The 15,238-nt window shown below is 50.3% G+C and overlaps 1 protein-coding gene across 2 annotated transcripts in view; it reads right to left on the bottom strand.

The window, feature by feature from the left end:
- The window catches only part of Ssbp3 (single stranded DNA binding protein 3), a 140,828-nt gene that overhangs the window by 40,216 nt on the left and 85,374 nt on the right, over positions 1-15,238 (bottom strand). For both annotated transcript variants that reach the window (XM_052176901.1, XM_052176902.1), the window contains exon 5: positions 278-367. In XM_052176901.1, the coding sequence (XP_052032861.1) occupies positions 278-367 (90 nt within the window). The remainder of the gene's footprint in view (positions 1-277; positions 368-15,238) is intronic.

The raw sequence follows: 15,238 nt of genomic DNA, 5'->3' as shown, positions 1-15,238 counted from the left end.
AGGACAGCTTACTCATTAGAAACAGGGAAGACAGAGAACAGCTTTTGTTCTAACAACTACTCCACACTGGCTCTGGGGTGGACAGAAGGGCACAGCCACGGCCTGCCTGGAAGGAGACACCTTTCCTCCCCCCTGCAGCTTTTGGAGAAGCGGGCGAGGTGAGAGTGCAGGGCCTCAACCAGCACAAAGCAACTGTATTTAAACCATGGCAAACAGAGCTGCTTTCCTGTCCTCTCCGCCCTGCCTGCCCAGCGCAGGGCCCCGGGCCAGCACGTACCTGAAAGAAACCTGGCGGGATGGGGCCTCCGGGCAGCCCATCGTTCGGGGGAATGTTGCCAAGCACAGGGCTTGGGGCAGCTGCTGCACTCTGTGGAGACAGAACGAGGAGGTCAGTGCAAACATGCAGCCACACACAGAGCTTCTGGTCCCTGTCCCCAAACAGACCCTTCCTCCTCAAAGGACACTCTCTATACAAAGTGTGGAACGGAGGTGGGAAAGGTGTCCTTCACTGGGCGAGCCACGAACTCCGGGCCCCCACTGCTTCATCTCTAAAATGAGCGGCAGTGGCACACTGCAGGCACAGAGCAAAAGTACTCCTGAGTATCTGGCGGAGCAGGGATGTGCAACACAGCCAATCCAGTGTCTGTGCTGATACTGTATCTTGACTTTCTACCCGCTGCTCTAAGCAGCAGGGGGACCTAAACACTGGTGCCCTCTCCAAATCCCTGACAGGTCACACAGAGCAAGTCTATACATATTACTGAATGGGTGACAGGCCACTGAGAAAATATCCAGATTAGAAGCTAGATGTGTGTTCTCACCCTGCCCAGGTCCCACATGCCTCTGAGTGTGGGTGACGCCATGGAAGACGGCCTCTACTTTCCCTGTGAATCCTGCTGTCTTAGCATCCACTTGGCACGTCTGCCTCAGCAAATGCCTCCCTGGGGTGGCCAGGCAATATCCCACCTGGCCTCCTTCTAACAGTTGTATCCAACCTGTCTGTGTGTCAGCGTAGCTGTGCCTGGCTCTGTACTTACAGTGCAAAGGTGAGGCTGAGATGCTGAAGCTCTGCCTTAAGGACGTCCCAGACCTGGGCCTCTTACCAGAGTGTGTCCCTGCTTCACCTCTGCACACACCCGTCCACTGCCACCCAACCTTGGTCCTGCCAACTCCATCATGACCCGGAATACGGTGCTCCATCATTGGGCCCTTCTCACCACTACAGGAAGTCACTTCTTTCCTCTCCTTGACATAAAACAGAAGTATGGGCTCCCACTAATATACCCAGTACAAGAAAACGAACACCAACCGAGTGCTGTTGTTTATGTGGAGTGCCCATGGCCACTGGCCTCTGACTGTGCGTCTTGTCCTGCCTGTCCCCATGGTAGGAGTGTGAGAACTGGGTGCTGGGACACCGAGGCTCGCAGGCAGGGAGCATTCTGCTGATGTAGAATGAAGGACCAGCAGGGATACAGTGGTTACCTGGCAGGTCCCAGGTAAAGAGAATGAAGGCCACAGAACCTCCCTAAAGAGTCTCTGCCTAAGCAAACTACTGCAGGCCTGCAGCTGCTTCCCACCCCCACCCCCACCCCCGCCCCCTACAGCCATCAGCCATCAGGGGAGGATCTGAGGGGGATCAGCAGGCTCAGGAATTAGTTGTATTATTGTGCCTAAGAGTTCTATGAAATTCTCTCTCTTTCTCTTTCCCTCCCTCCCTCTCTCCCCTCCTCTTTTCCCCTTACCCTCCCCCCTCCCTCCCTAGTTATATAGTCCTACTTGGCCTAAAACTCACAATTAGACTAGGCTGACCTTAAACTCATTGCAAATCTCCTGCCTAGGGGATGAGTTGTAATTTTTGGAACAGCCAACGATTACTTCTCTGCACTAGGAGCAAAAGAATCCTGGCGGTGGGGCTGAGATAAGCATACATAGTCTCTGGGTTCCTCCCCAAGAGGTGCCGCATTCAACTCCACCCTTCCCTCAGCACCAGCAGGAAGCAGCCCCCTGACTAGCAGGCCTGCTAACTTGATGGGATCTTTGGTATTTCGAATTACTACATTTTGAAGTAGCCTGCCCTAACAACTGCAGTTCTACTTTCAATTTCTTTGTTATTTAAATATTTCACTTTTAACACATTGAGGTATTTGTTACAATTGGTAGGGGGTCATAAACTTTTCAATGAAAGACTGAGTATATTGCTGCTTTCCTTTCAGATATGGCTTACCATGAAATCAGGTGCATGTGTGTGTGTGCGCGCACATGCACTAGGGGTCTAGGGGTGCATGACCCAGGGCCAGGGCAACTATGGTTCTAATTAAATGGATGGTGTAACTCGGTATTTCCCCATCCTCCAATGGAAGCCAAGAAAGGCAACCACGTCAACCAGGAGGAAGAGGCAGGAACTAGGAGATGATTCCGATCGTGCACCGCCTCTCTTCGGGCTTCGGCCGGTTCAGAGATGGGAAAGGATGGACAGTCAGGAACTGGTGCTGAGAGTCCATCTCTAGGAGACTGCGGAGGGCTCACAACAAACTATTACAGACCTCGCCATGGGGGCCCAGGCTGACCTGCCCTTACCCTCCCACGCCTTAACCACAGGAGCTGCTTGCCTACGCCCACGACCCAGCACAAGGCAAGGCAAGTCTTCAATAAATGATTACGTTAATACTCAAGGACCTGCTCGAATCTGACCACCTTGGAGCCAGACCTTCCAGGCCTGCTAAGAACTGGCCTCTCCCTGTGGTCTCAAGCACTAGAGCTCCATTAAGGCACTCAACAAAGCATCTCATGTTGAGTTTCCCCAACAAACCCAAACCCCGGCGCATCCTCTAGCGCTACAGCACACCAGGCTACAGAACTGCCGAGCGAGGATGCAGCAACCACACAGGCAAGACTGAAAGGACCTCTCACATCTGAGGCAGGTCCCTTCTCATGTGGGAAGTCTGTTTCCCAAAGTCCTGGTTCATGTACACTGCAAAGAGGCTGGAAACAGCAGAGTGTGGAACAGAGCGTCAGCCTCCTGCTACAACTCTTCACTCACGACAGGACACTCAGAGATCAAAGATTAAAAAGCACCCAGAGAGCTGTCTGTCTCGGAGCCTGGCATATGGATTCCTGACCCCAGCCCTTCTTCTCCAGCACCCATTCTAGCATGAATATATGGACAAAGGAAAAACTACACAAACATGCATGTACACATACATATACAAATATACAGACTTAAGTTGGTTGATTCTTACATTTATGCCCATCAAGTCTAGGAAAAAGTCAAATACTCATGGGTAGTTAATATGGTTCAGTAGGTAAAGGCACTTTTTGCCAAGCCTGACAACCTGAGATCAATCCCCAAGATCCACATGAAGCAAAGAGAGAACTAATTCTCCCAAATTGTCCTGTGATCTCCACGGGATGCTATAGTGCCTGCCTCCATAAAATAATTTATTTTTATAAGTAGTCAGATGGACTCTGGACTCTCCCAGCTTAGCCAGTAACTCCTGATGATTTATAAGGCTACAAAAATAGTATTTTGTTCTACAAATCCTTCCCTCTTTCCCTGCCCAACATCTAGGCCTTGGCACGCAGCACCACAGCCACGTGTGAAACCACCAACTGTAAGTCTTCCTTGACTGAAACTCAAGCCTGGCCATGTGGCAGAGGGCCCAACCAGCAGGGGGCAAGGGGTGCGTCCTAGATGTGGCCAGGAAATGAAAGTGGCAAAGGTAGGTGTGGTCCTGGCAGATACGCCCCCTGGGGAACAGGAGACCTATGCTGCTCCCAGCAAGCCAGGTCCCAAGGGCCTGTGCAGAGTTCTGAGGTAGCCTTGTGCATCCCAGCAATATCAAGGCGGCTGAAGATGCACAGCGGGAATTCGAAGGGTGGAGAAAATGCCACACCCCACAGAGCAGTAGCCATTGATAATAAGCAAGAAGCCTCCCAGACAGACCACAGGACAGGGATTTTGGCGAAACATGTTCAAATTCTGCAGCTCAGAGAAATCAAAGAGCTGACCTACATGAAAAGGTAAAACCAGCTAGTGTCAAAAACAAGTCCCGGTAACATAAAGTACCTGGCTTCAAATAGGCAGGACACTTGTATTTGGGAAGAGTGTGACCACATCTGCCCAGCACCAAGAATAGGCTCTGCAGTCAACAGAATGAAATTACACAAAGCTTCCTTGGTCTAACTGGTTGCCTTGGAGGGGAGGGGCTGAGTGGGGCAACCTGGGTTGCTCACTAGTGACAGAGCAAAAAGAAATTTTTTTTTCTATTGCCTACTATCTCCTGTGGTATTCTGGGGATGAGCACTGTTAGATCCCTGAACTACGGATCCTCAGGGCTTGGCTCTCTCTATAAAGCACTAACGTCTAAGACTTAGGTCTCCAAAACATGAGCACTTGGCACACAAGGCTGATGAGGGTTCTGCCATCCTAGTGCCACCCCAGGTGCTACCTGAGCCCTTCCTGCAAGCATTTGAGGAAAGGTTACGGTGCAGGTGGCAAGAGCAACCAGCCACAGCCAGGCCACTAAGCTCAAGGGAGGCATAGCCAAGACAAGCGCTTCTTTGAAAAAAGTCCTATCTCAGCAACTAAGGACTAACTCAGGAACAGCCGGAGAAGCAAGCACCTTCTCCTTCTGAGCCCATAAACCAGGAGGGGAGTGAGTGGGAAGAATTAATGCCCCTGCAACCCAGGAAGCTGTCATTTCTGGTTTAATCTGTAAGGAAATGGAGTCTTATGGTTATACAGTTCATAATTAGGTCTAACTTTTGTCCTTACACATCCAATTTCAGAATCAGGAAACCCAAGTTCCAGTCTTCAAAGCAGTCCCTGCAGTTCCCCAAAACAAAAACAAACAAACAAAAGAAAAGCATGCACTTTTTGGTTCATGATGAGAAACAGCAGACAGATCATTAAGCCTGCCAATAACCAAAATTCATTCGAGACTTAGGTAATCTGTGAGGCTGACCTTCTACTTGGTCCTCTCTGTCTACTTCAGACAGTGCCCTTTGCCAACAAGTAGGGAAGGAGACCATGTTTGTAAGATTCCCTCCAAAGAATCTGAAGACCTAATTTGCAGGTGGCCTGCAAGGAGAAGGAGAAAAGAAGCCAGTGGGAAGGCACAAGGGCTGCAGGGCTTGGCTGCATCGATGCACTCGGCACACTCTGGTGGCCGGTACTGCACCCACTAGGCTAGAGACAAGGCTTTTAGACCTTCGGATTTGCCTTGAAGGTCTAAAAGATAATGTGAGTTGTGACAGGGAACTTAGGGACATGGAAAGGTACCCCAGGCAAGCGCTGAAGCAGGGATTAGGGGGATCAGGGAAGCTTTAAGGAAGAGGTGGCACTCAAGTCAGGGCCTTACAGGACAGCAGAACAAAAATGATACCTGCAAGAGATTAACAGCTGACATCTTAACCTTCTCTCCAAGCATGGGCACCTGCTGAGTCTTGGGGGTGGGGGGAGATTCCAACGGGGTGGGCACGGGTTCCCTCTCTCTAACCTTCCTTCACAGGAGAGGGCAACAGTTGTCCAGGCCCAGAATAGCACTCTCGACCCTTTAGTAACCTATCACCGCACACAAGAAAATGCAGGCCACAGAAGCCCTGTCTGGAGTCTTACAGCTCAGAACGGGCAATACCTAGTCAGGCCCTGATGAGCTAAATCCATGCCGCCCGGTCTCTGTAAATCCAAGCTTCTCTCCTCCCAGTTTGGGATGAATGATTACGAGCCACGGAGAGTCACCAGGAATTGGGAATACCTGCACACCTCACACGTCCTCATCTGGCTCTTCGGGGTTCCACACAGGAGTGGGACCATCGGGTGAGGCATCTTGCTACGTGCGTAAAGCAGGTGCCAAACACCTGGTGGTTCTGAGCCTGATAGAGAAGTGGACAACGGCAGATAGGCCTAGCTTTCTGAGTTTCTTGTATTTGCTCATTTGTGAGGTGAAGATTTAACTCTACCCAAGCTGGCCTTGAATTCCTATTTCTGAGCTCAAGAAATCCTCCTGCCTCAGTCCAGCAGCTGGGATCACAGACACCGCGCACAGTGTGAGCAAGAGTCCAGGAATAGAGTGGTTCACAGGTATGTTGGGAGGGGCGGGCACTGAAGGGAAGACAGATGAAGATCTGTCTAAAGGTGCTACACTTCTAACAAGTAGTCTCTCCTCAGTGGCCACCTCAGCAGAAGAGTGGAAGAAGACAGACAGGAGGAAGGAAAGAAACAAGATAAAAGAAAGGCACATTAGTCCTTTTCAAAAGAAAGAGAGACTAGCTCCCCCAGGCTGAGAGAGAAGGCCGCCATACCACAGGATGACCCACTGATATATCCTCGGACTCACCAGACTATTCTGGAACTGGATCAAAGAGTGCCTCATGGTAAGGGGTAGAGTCCCAGGTTGCCACCTGGTTGTGCCTTGGACCCTAGCCAGGGTGCCCTCCTCTGTAAGGAGAAACTCTCTCAAGCCCATAGTGTTGGCTGCCCCACAGAGCTTAGTCTATCCATGTGCACGAGGCTCAGAGACAGAGGGAGAACAGTGCCCCGGATGAACACCGTAACATAGGTCAACAGCATGGTCTTTGTAGAGTGATCACTTTTCTTCTTAAAAAGATGGCTTCTGCATTAGCAAACCACACATATAAACATGCACACACTGTCTGCTGTCTTAAAGAGCTGCTTATAACCACAGTGTCATAGTAGGCCGGTGACAGCTCCTTAACAAGAAGGCTGGCAGTTGCTCCTGCAGAGTGGAAAATCCCTTGGTGTGGACCTGCATACTAGCTCAGTTCCAATGACAACTTAACCCTGCCGGGACCAAGGTACTCAGCAAACAGAAGCCATTGCCTCTAGGAACGTTTTGCTCCGAGTTTAAAAAGAATTATTTTAGGCAAAGTCCTCCACATATCTTTCAAGGATGGGAGCCCACACCTCAGCTAGCACTCCATAAAGCAGGTTCAGAGTCACCTTTTCTCACCCTCAGCTGTGACACGATGATCGCGCAGTCTCAAAACTTCACCAGGGTCCCTGATATCAAAGCACCAGCGGGGAAGGAGTGTGTGGCTCAAGCCCGCGCTGGTCTCTCCTGCACAGGAGGGTGGCCTGGAATCCTTGGGCTCTCTTGCCTGGCCTCGGGTAACCACAAGGAGCCACCCACCGTGGTTCATGAAGCCATCCCTCCAGCATGCCCCACTCCCTACTTGCGAGCTCAGAGCTGAGCAGATGCCTCCCTCCTAAGCCTTTAAAGCACAACTGATTGGGCTAATTTCGTTAACAGCCTCTGTTCCATCCCCCAACCCTGCATCAACCAGCGTCCTTTGGTACTGCTGGAGAGATGCAAGCTGTTGGCTTTAGTGTTATTTTGTCAGCCATTAAACGATTCATCGGAGTCATTAATTGATTGATTACTGCTGCCTGCTCGGAGGGTTTAGCAAATAAAGAATGATGTAGGTCACAGTGCAAAGGAAACCGGACCAGACAGCACGGGGAGCTGGGCACTCTGTGCCTGCGGCTGTCCACTCTGGTAGCCGCCAACCCAGCGGCCAGGTGGGAGCCAGTACCCACGGCCCTTCTGACTAGCATTCAGGCCCTGTCTGCCTCTTGCACAGGCAGAGACATGGAAGGTGGAGGGCCTTGTCTGGAGACTCTGAAACCAGCTCCTGAAGAACTGGCAGACACTGTCATCGACAGAGCAGGAAGGCAGAAGCCAGAACTGGGCACTGAGCTGCAGAGTGAGGAGCCTGCAGGTGAGGCTTCCCGGCTCCTGGCTGTCTCTACTCCCCTGGAGGTGACATACAGGACAGCAACAGTTGACATGTTAACAGGCACCTCCCAAAGCCTGGCCTTTTATGTGCTTATCTCTGATCCTCTCAACAGTCCTACAGCTGAGGTATTATCCTCCCAGAGTCACAGAGAGAAGCTCAGCTCGGCGAGCTGACCTGCCCCGGGCTGCACGGCAGGCCAGGAAGTAGCAGTCTAAGACTCAAGCCTGGTGGATCTGACTTCAAAGTCCACATTTCTTCCCTCTATCATATCTTCAGACAGACATAAAAGAGTCCAACACCTGCAGCTCAGCTCCGTGGGAACTGACAGAAACAGGCGGGAGACCAAGAAGAAGGCCGTGCTGGCCTCCTCAGAGCCCCGAGCTCTTGGTTTACAGAATGACAGGGCTAAGAGGCAAGCCCTGAGGTCAAACCAAGTGATAAGACTCAGTCTTTCTGCCACCAACATACATCACATGACCTGGGTGCTCTCCCAGTGAGCACTCACGTAGTGAGGGAGCCCGTCACATTTCCTTGAAGCCCAGTATTTGGGTGGCTGTATTGGGCTAGACCAGAGAGACTGGTCCTGTCACCTGTAATCGCCTTTCCAACTATTCAGGGTTCCAAACAAATTACAAGGAGTAGCACAGAGGAGAAGGCAAGTTCACACCTCTAATGATGGACTCCATGGTGTGTGTGTGAGTGTGTGTGTGTGCATGTGTGTGTGTACAGGACAGGCAATAGCTTTGGTACTTAGGGGTTTCCCTAGAAGGCAAACATCCATTCCACATGTCTCCAATTCTGTTTGTGCAGTAATTGGCTATGAGGAGACCCCACACTCCTGTTCAGCAGAATTAGAACAAAGCTCACCCTGGCCCACTCCTCTCAGGAGACTCACAGCGCTGAATGGTCTCCTCTAAGTGAAGGGTCAGGTCCCACCACAAGCCACCCGTTTTCTTCCTGCCTGTTCTGGATCCAGCCTGGCCTGAAGGCTGTCAGTCACGCTCTCTTTGGGTATGTTTGGGGTCTGCCAGGTGTACCATACATAAACTGAAAGTAAGACTGCTCGAAGATGCCCCTTATCTTCCCTGTATACCTCATCACAGCTATCGTTACACCTGACTGTTAAGTCCTTATTAAATTAGCCAGCTATCTTCTCAGGGATTGGGTGGGTGTGGTTTGTGGAGCACAGAGAAAGAGTTGCTGTCTTAGTAAATATCTGGGTGAATAAAATTCCTGCAGAAATCCTATGGAGAGCTGTTACCAAATCCACAAGGTCAAATCCCAAGGCTCTGCAGTCTTCCTCTAACTTACCACTAGCCCACATTCAAATAACCAGTTGCTCCAACATACACGCATACACATCTCAGGACACTGTTCCTAGGCATATCCCAACTTAGGAACTGAGAATGTCTAGGTGCTGCTGTTGCTACTGCTGAGAGCTTGCTACCAAATGACTTAGGTAAACCATGTCTCCTATGTCAGTACAGCCAAGCCCACTGCTGAATCTCCCTCCATAGACCACTATAGAGACCTCAACTGTCCTGAAAAAGTGTTTGTACATCCAAGGAGTACAGAGGCAAAGAGAGGCATGAGGTGACTTCAGGAAACTTAACTCTTGTCATTTTTCCACTTCAGATGACACGTAGAACACGTGCAGGGAGGGGACCCAGTTCCCTGTGAACTTCTGAAACCTACTGTCTCTCCTGATCTTGGCCCAGTTTGGCAAAGATGCTGTTTCCTCTCAGATAGGTTCAAGGCCCTGGGGTTCTTGATCAAGAACCTGCGGTTCCTCTGGCCTAAAGAGCTACTTTTGCATGGGACTCATACACAGATCAAGAGAAGCTACAGACTGCTGAGGAGTCTGAAAATGGTAGACAGGGGCTGTTCCTGGCCTGGGCAGAGGCCCACTCCCAGACAACATGCTCCACTGCAGTGAAGTCCTTAGCCAAGCCCGAGATCACTGTCCACAGCTGGATCCTGGAAGCCAGAGTACAAGCGAGAATCATCACAGAGCAGGCCTAGTGCTAGCTTGGCAGGGCTAACCACCATACACCATCATACCTCAATCCTGCTTGACAAACACAATGAAGGCACAGCGGGAACGGGAGGCTGAGCTCTCTAGCTTGCTTCCTACTCTGACCTACCCCTGTACTAACTGCATCTGGGACGGTGCCAACCCTTAACCAGGAGCTCTCATATTCTCTGCTCAACAAGCTCTCCCATCTCCTCCCCTTCCAGATTCCCAGATAATTCCCAGCCCTCCATACACATCTTGCTTTCCAGGTAAGAAGATGAACAGAAAGATTATAAACCAGAATTCAACACTAAACCAAGCTGATTCCCACCTGTGTCTCTTTCATGGGAATCCCTGAGACACTGAAACCAATGCAGCACTGAAAGCAGAGAACGCTGGACCTGGGTGGCTGTGCAGCTTCTGCTGCTCACCCAGGAGGTGGGCATGTTGCTCTGGCCGGCGATGTGCCCTGTGATGCAGGGCTTGCGAACCAGAACCAGGGCTGATGAAAGGCTGTGAGCTCATCGCCAGCTCTCCTCCTCTCCATCCACCTCCTCCTCCCCTTCTTGTCCTCTCACTTGCAACCACATGGAAATCTCGCTAGTGCCAAGTTCTGCAGATGCCATGGACTCTACCTGGCATGTCCACTTCTCTTAGGCTGTCCTGAGCACTGAGCAAACTCTGACTCTGTTTCAACTCTGTGTGAGACTCCTACCTAGAACACCACAGCAGTTCTTAGCTGGCCACATGACAGGGACAGAGGCTACCTCCTACAAACTTCCAGCTCTGAAAAGGCAAAGCAGGTCTCAGTATTTGTTACGTGTGATAGCACTGACCACCAAATGACTAGGGGCATGCACCTTGACTGGCCCCACCCTGTGCTAGCCAAGGCAAAAGACCTTTTTGGACAAGCTCAGCCTGGTCCTTCTGGAAAAATAATTCTTTCCTTCCTTATTCTTTATAAACATGTTACTTCAAAGAACAGAACATACTTGCACAAGCCCAAATGTCAAGAGGGACAAACACAGTGCCACTCCTACAAGTCCTTGTTCTCTTGTCATAGTGGTTACTAGAAAACAGTGCTGGAATCCAGGGTCTCTGCCACTGCGAATCCAGAACTCAGGGACAGCAGACTGGGCCCCGACAGATGACCAAGCTCCCTGATCTATGGCAAAACTGCCCTAATGTAGGTTGTTTTCCTTTGATTTTTGTCTAACTCTACTCATGGTCATGGTCTCCGCCCAAGACGAGAACTTTTAATTAAAACTGGGCAATACATGGGCCTTAAGAAACTCAACCCAGAACTAAGTAACAGGAAGAAGACTGAGGATCCCTTAGCCCACACACCGAGTCCAAGGCAAGACGGCTCTGGAACAGCCTTTCCCAAGGTGTCTGTGGCCTGGCTGGCTTTAGAACGTGGCTTATAACCCCGCCTGCCCCATAGACTTGCAAGGCTTACAAGAAAGGCCTGCATGTATGAATCAAGCCCCCACAGACACACACCTTTAACAACCCCCACCTAGACTGCTCAGTCCATTCCTCAATATGCTCCAGAGGTGGGGAATCTGCTTCCAAATGGCCCATCATGCCAGCAGTGATGGGGCTGGCTCAGTGATCTGCACACGTTCACAGGTAACAGTAGATGGAATTTTCTTCCTGGTTAGGCCCTTTCCATTAGAAACCTAAGGAAGGTGTCCTGGGGGTCCTCCTGCCCCTCTACTTTCATGTAAACAAAGGATGCACACTTACTTCTTGATTTGTAAGCTGTACATCAGAATGCTCACATCAGATTCTCAGGGGGACTTTATGACTACCTGCTGCTGGGGTGCCCGGCTGTGGAGAAAATGCAAGGCCACGGCTTTGGGAGCCCCCGAACCAGACGTCCTATCCCACTTTTGTTGGTCCTGACTACAACCTGGAAGAGAGATCCAGGTCTGGGAACCATGGCCTAAGTGGAGAGGCTACTTTAGCCCTTGCCCTCTACCTTGGCCGGGTTCTCTAGAGTCTCCAGCATGCCTGTGGGTACAGGCTGGGGCTTAGACAGCTGCCCAAACAGGTACAGCCTCAGATTTAATTGGCCTTTTGGTTCAGCTTTCTAATCTCATCAATGCTGCCTCCGTCATGCAGATGGAGGTCCTGGGTTTAATGCAGAAGAGTACCATCCGGCCCTGTGTAAGCTGATTGCACCCTGGGAGGCCAGAGGGGCCTCTCTACTCTAGCTTTCTAGCTCACCTCCTGGACACACACAGTAAAATTGAGAGTACAAAGAAAGAACAGGCATTCTGGCAGGGGTGCAAAGCAGAGGGTGGATGCTGTCCCCGAGACTGTAATGAATGCAAACCACAGAGTAAGTGAATCCACGCTCTTACAGGGTACCATCCGGAAGACCGTGCTAGCAGGAGGCAGCCGCCCTTCTCGTAGATGCAGACTCACAGCAATTGCCCCTCCTACTCATTCTCTCTGTGGCCTTGAGCGGCTACTTCATTCTGTGGGAAGGAGGCAGTGGTGGGTGTGCCAGGAGGACAACCAGCTGCATTTCATCTCAGCAAGAAAAGGCTCGCCAACCACTCTCCCTGCCTGCACGCCCCTCCAGGAGGAGGGGATGCTACTGACTCCTCTCCAAGTGCATTAGAAAAGGTGAGGACTGGAAAGACTCAGTATAGTAGTATATGGCAAAACCAGAACAGGGAAGTGGGAAGGAGTGGATGGGAGAACAGGGGGAAGGAAGAGGGCTTATGGGACTTTCGGGGAGTAGGGTGCCAGAAAAGGGGAAATCATTGAAATGTAAATAAAAAATATATCAAATAAAAAAATATTAAAAAAAAAAAAAAAAAAGAAAGAAAGAAAAGGTGAGGAAAGCTCAGCTCCCACACATCAGGTCCAAAACCATCACAGATGACGTGTGCAAACATCCCTGTGCAAATACGCGTGGCCTACTTCTCAATTATCTCACTTTATCTAAATATATCCTAAGAAAATAAATTGGCAGCAGTGATAAATTCTACAGTGGGTCCAAAATAAAGACACACACACACAGTGTGTGTAAGGGGAGCTAAGGGTTGCTAGGACCCTTAGGTGCTTGGTGTTGTGGATACATATAAGGAAAACAGCATTTTATAAAAGAACTCCGGGCAGGTTCCCAGCCAGGCCAGCACATGTGCCTTGTCCAAGGGAGATGCTGGAGGCACGCCCAGTGAGCACACACACACACACCCAACCCCACACACACTGGGACTCACTGCAAGACACGGGCATTTTCCACTCTACTCGCCAAGAAGGGAGTACCCTGTCCTACACACTTGAGCTGCCAACCCCTGGAAACAAAGGTGGCAGTCATGGGGGTGTGCAAACACACCTTCTCCATTGGTCCACTACACCTACCTGCCATTTCCACCAAAAGAAAAATTGAGGCCTATAGCAGGAGACATATATGCCCACAACCTTTCCAGGCCGCCTCAAGTCCTCCCATCCTCTGGGAGACTTGGTGAGGTGGCCTCTTCATTTTTTTTTTTTAAACATTCATTAAATCTGTGCTGTTTATCCACAACTCTACTCTCTTGGACACAAGAACATTAACTTTATTAGGAAAAGGTAAGGTGTCTGAAGGGACATGGGCACTTCTCCCAACCACCAAATTCTCCAATGGTTGGAACCTCAGGGGTTCTAGTCACCCCCATGTCATCTGGACACAAGCCCTCCAGTTTGGCCTACCAGGTCACCCTCCTCCTTTCTCCAGAAAGAGCGAACTCAGGCCACTGGCTCACTCGGGGCTTTCCCCACACAGCACTACTCAGCTGGGCCCGCCCTCCACTACCTGGTCTGCACGGAGCCTGCTCTGAACGGAGCTTTGTCTCCCGGTATCACTCGCAGGGCTCCTTGCTCCACGGCATGCTCAAGCTCTTCCTCACTCTAGAATGTTCCACGCACGACTCGGCCTTCTCAGGCACCCACCTCTGCATGTCCTTTTTCTCTTCCAGGTTCGCACATTGTGCAGCTCTGCTAGGTCTCCAAGACAGACCTTCTCTCAGGGTTTGGGGATCAGTGACAAGGTTCCTTCATACACTATCAGCATTGGCTGAGGCTCTCTCCCCCTCTAGATCAGATAGGTGGTTCTCAGCCTCCTAATGCTTCAGCCCTTTAGTATAGTTCCTCACGCCGTGGTGACCAACACCATAAAGTCATTTCATTGCTACTTCATATTTGTTACTTTGCTAGTTATGAATCGCAATGCAAATATCTGATATGAGACTCTCCACAGGCTGAGGACAGCAGCTCTAATATACTAGGAAGCAAACAGTATCTTCCATATCTCTATGACTTTAGTAATGGTCCAGCACATTAAAGAATTCATTTGCAAAAGAAACGTCAAAAATCTCAGAACCCAGTATCAGGAGTTCATCTAATCAGCTCACACCAACACTTGGGAATTTGAGACAAAGCTGTGTTACACAGATCCAAGCCAGCCTAGACTAGTGTGACACTGTCTCAAAATAGACAGACAGATAGACAGACAGACAGACAGACAGACAGTCGTAGGCATTGCCAGTCCTGAGAGTAGAAAAGTCCTAAGTTAACACAGCTCTGGGCCCAACACAGGTGCCAGCAAAGTCATGAGGAAGGACCAAGGAGGTCCCCAGCATGCGGAGGCTCTCAGTAAACACTTGCTGTTGCATAAATGGCCAATTACAACCGATGCAATACAGTGTTGCACAGGCCTGTCCTAGGCCCAGGATACCAGAGAAAAGGAAGGATTATTTCTCCTTCAGGGTGGGGCAGTGTGGGAGAGCTTCACAGAGCGGTGACATCTGATCAGACACCATCTGTTATTTTTCTCTAATTGATCCACATGTGTGAGTCTCTAGATAGAATGCAGACTCCAGGAAGGACACGCCATGGCTGCTGCCTCTGTCCTCTCAGCATGCTTAGTGTCCTCTCACAAGGCTCTGAGTAGGAGTCATACAACACGTTTCTTTATTTCAAAGTCAAGTTGCTATACCCTGCTGAGGCTCCCTGAACCCCTTCATGAAATCAAACAGTTTCCACCTACACTTTGAAAGACTATACTGCCCTTTGCAAACAGACATGGCATTCCAGAAACAGCAACTTTTACACCTCCGGGACTGTTGATGGCCAAAGGGGGGGGTGGGGGAGGGGGTGTCACTGAGTTGCTTACACTTATGAACTCTCAGGGCAGGAATGAGTATTTCCACTTGACAGACTAGGAAAACAGAGGCTTGGGGATCCCTTAACTAAGGTCAGAAGCAGACCACATCCAATCTTTCCACTCTGCAACATTGCCCCTAATATTAATTTTGTGCCAACAGTTCCCTTCAGTAGAAGCTTCACTTAGGACCATCTGCCCAGAGAGAATCAATGCCCACTCACAAATCGTGTGAGGGAAAGTCACAGAGAACAATCAGCAGTCACACCCGCCCTGGGTTAGCAGCACTGTGTTCCAGGCGGTAC

The sequence above is a fragment of the Apodemus sylvaticus genome, chromosome 3, assembly GCF_947179515.1.
Source record: "Apodemus sylvaticus chromosome 3, mApoSyl1.1, whole genome shotgun sequence".
Classification (NCBI taxonomy): domain Eukaryota; kingdom Metazoa; phylum Chordata; class Mammalia; order Rodentia; family Muridae; genus Apodemus; species Apodemus sylvaticus.
The sequence above is the reverse complement of the archived record's forward strand: the minus strand, read 5'-3'. Positions and strand labels throughout refer to the sequence as shown.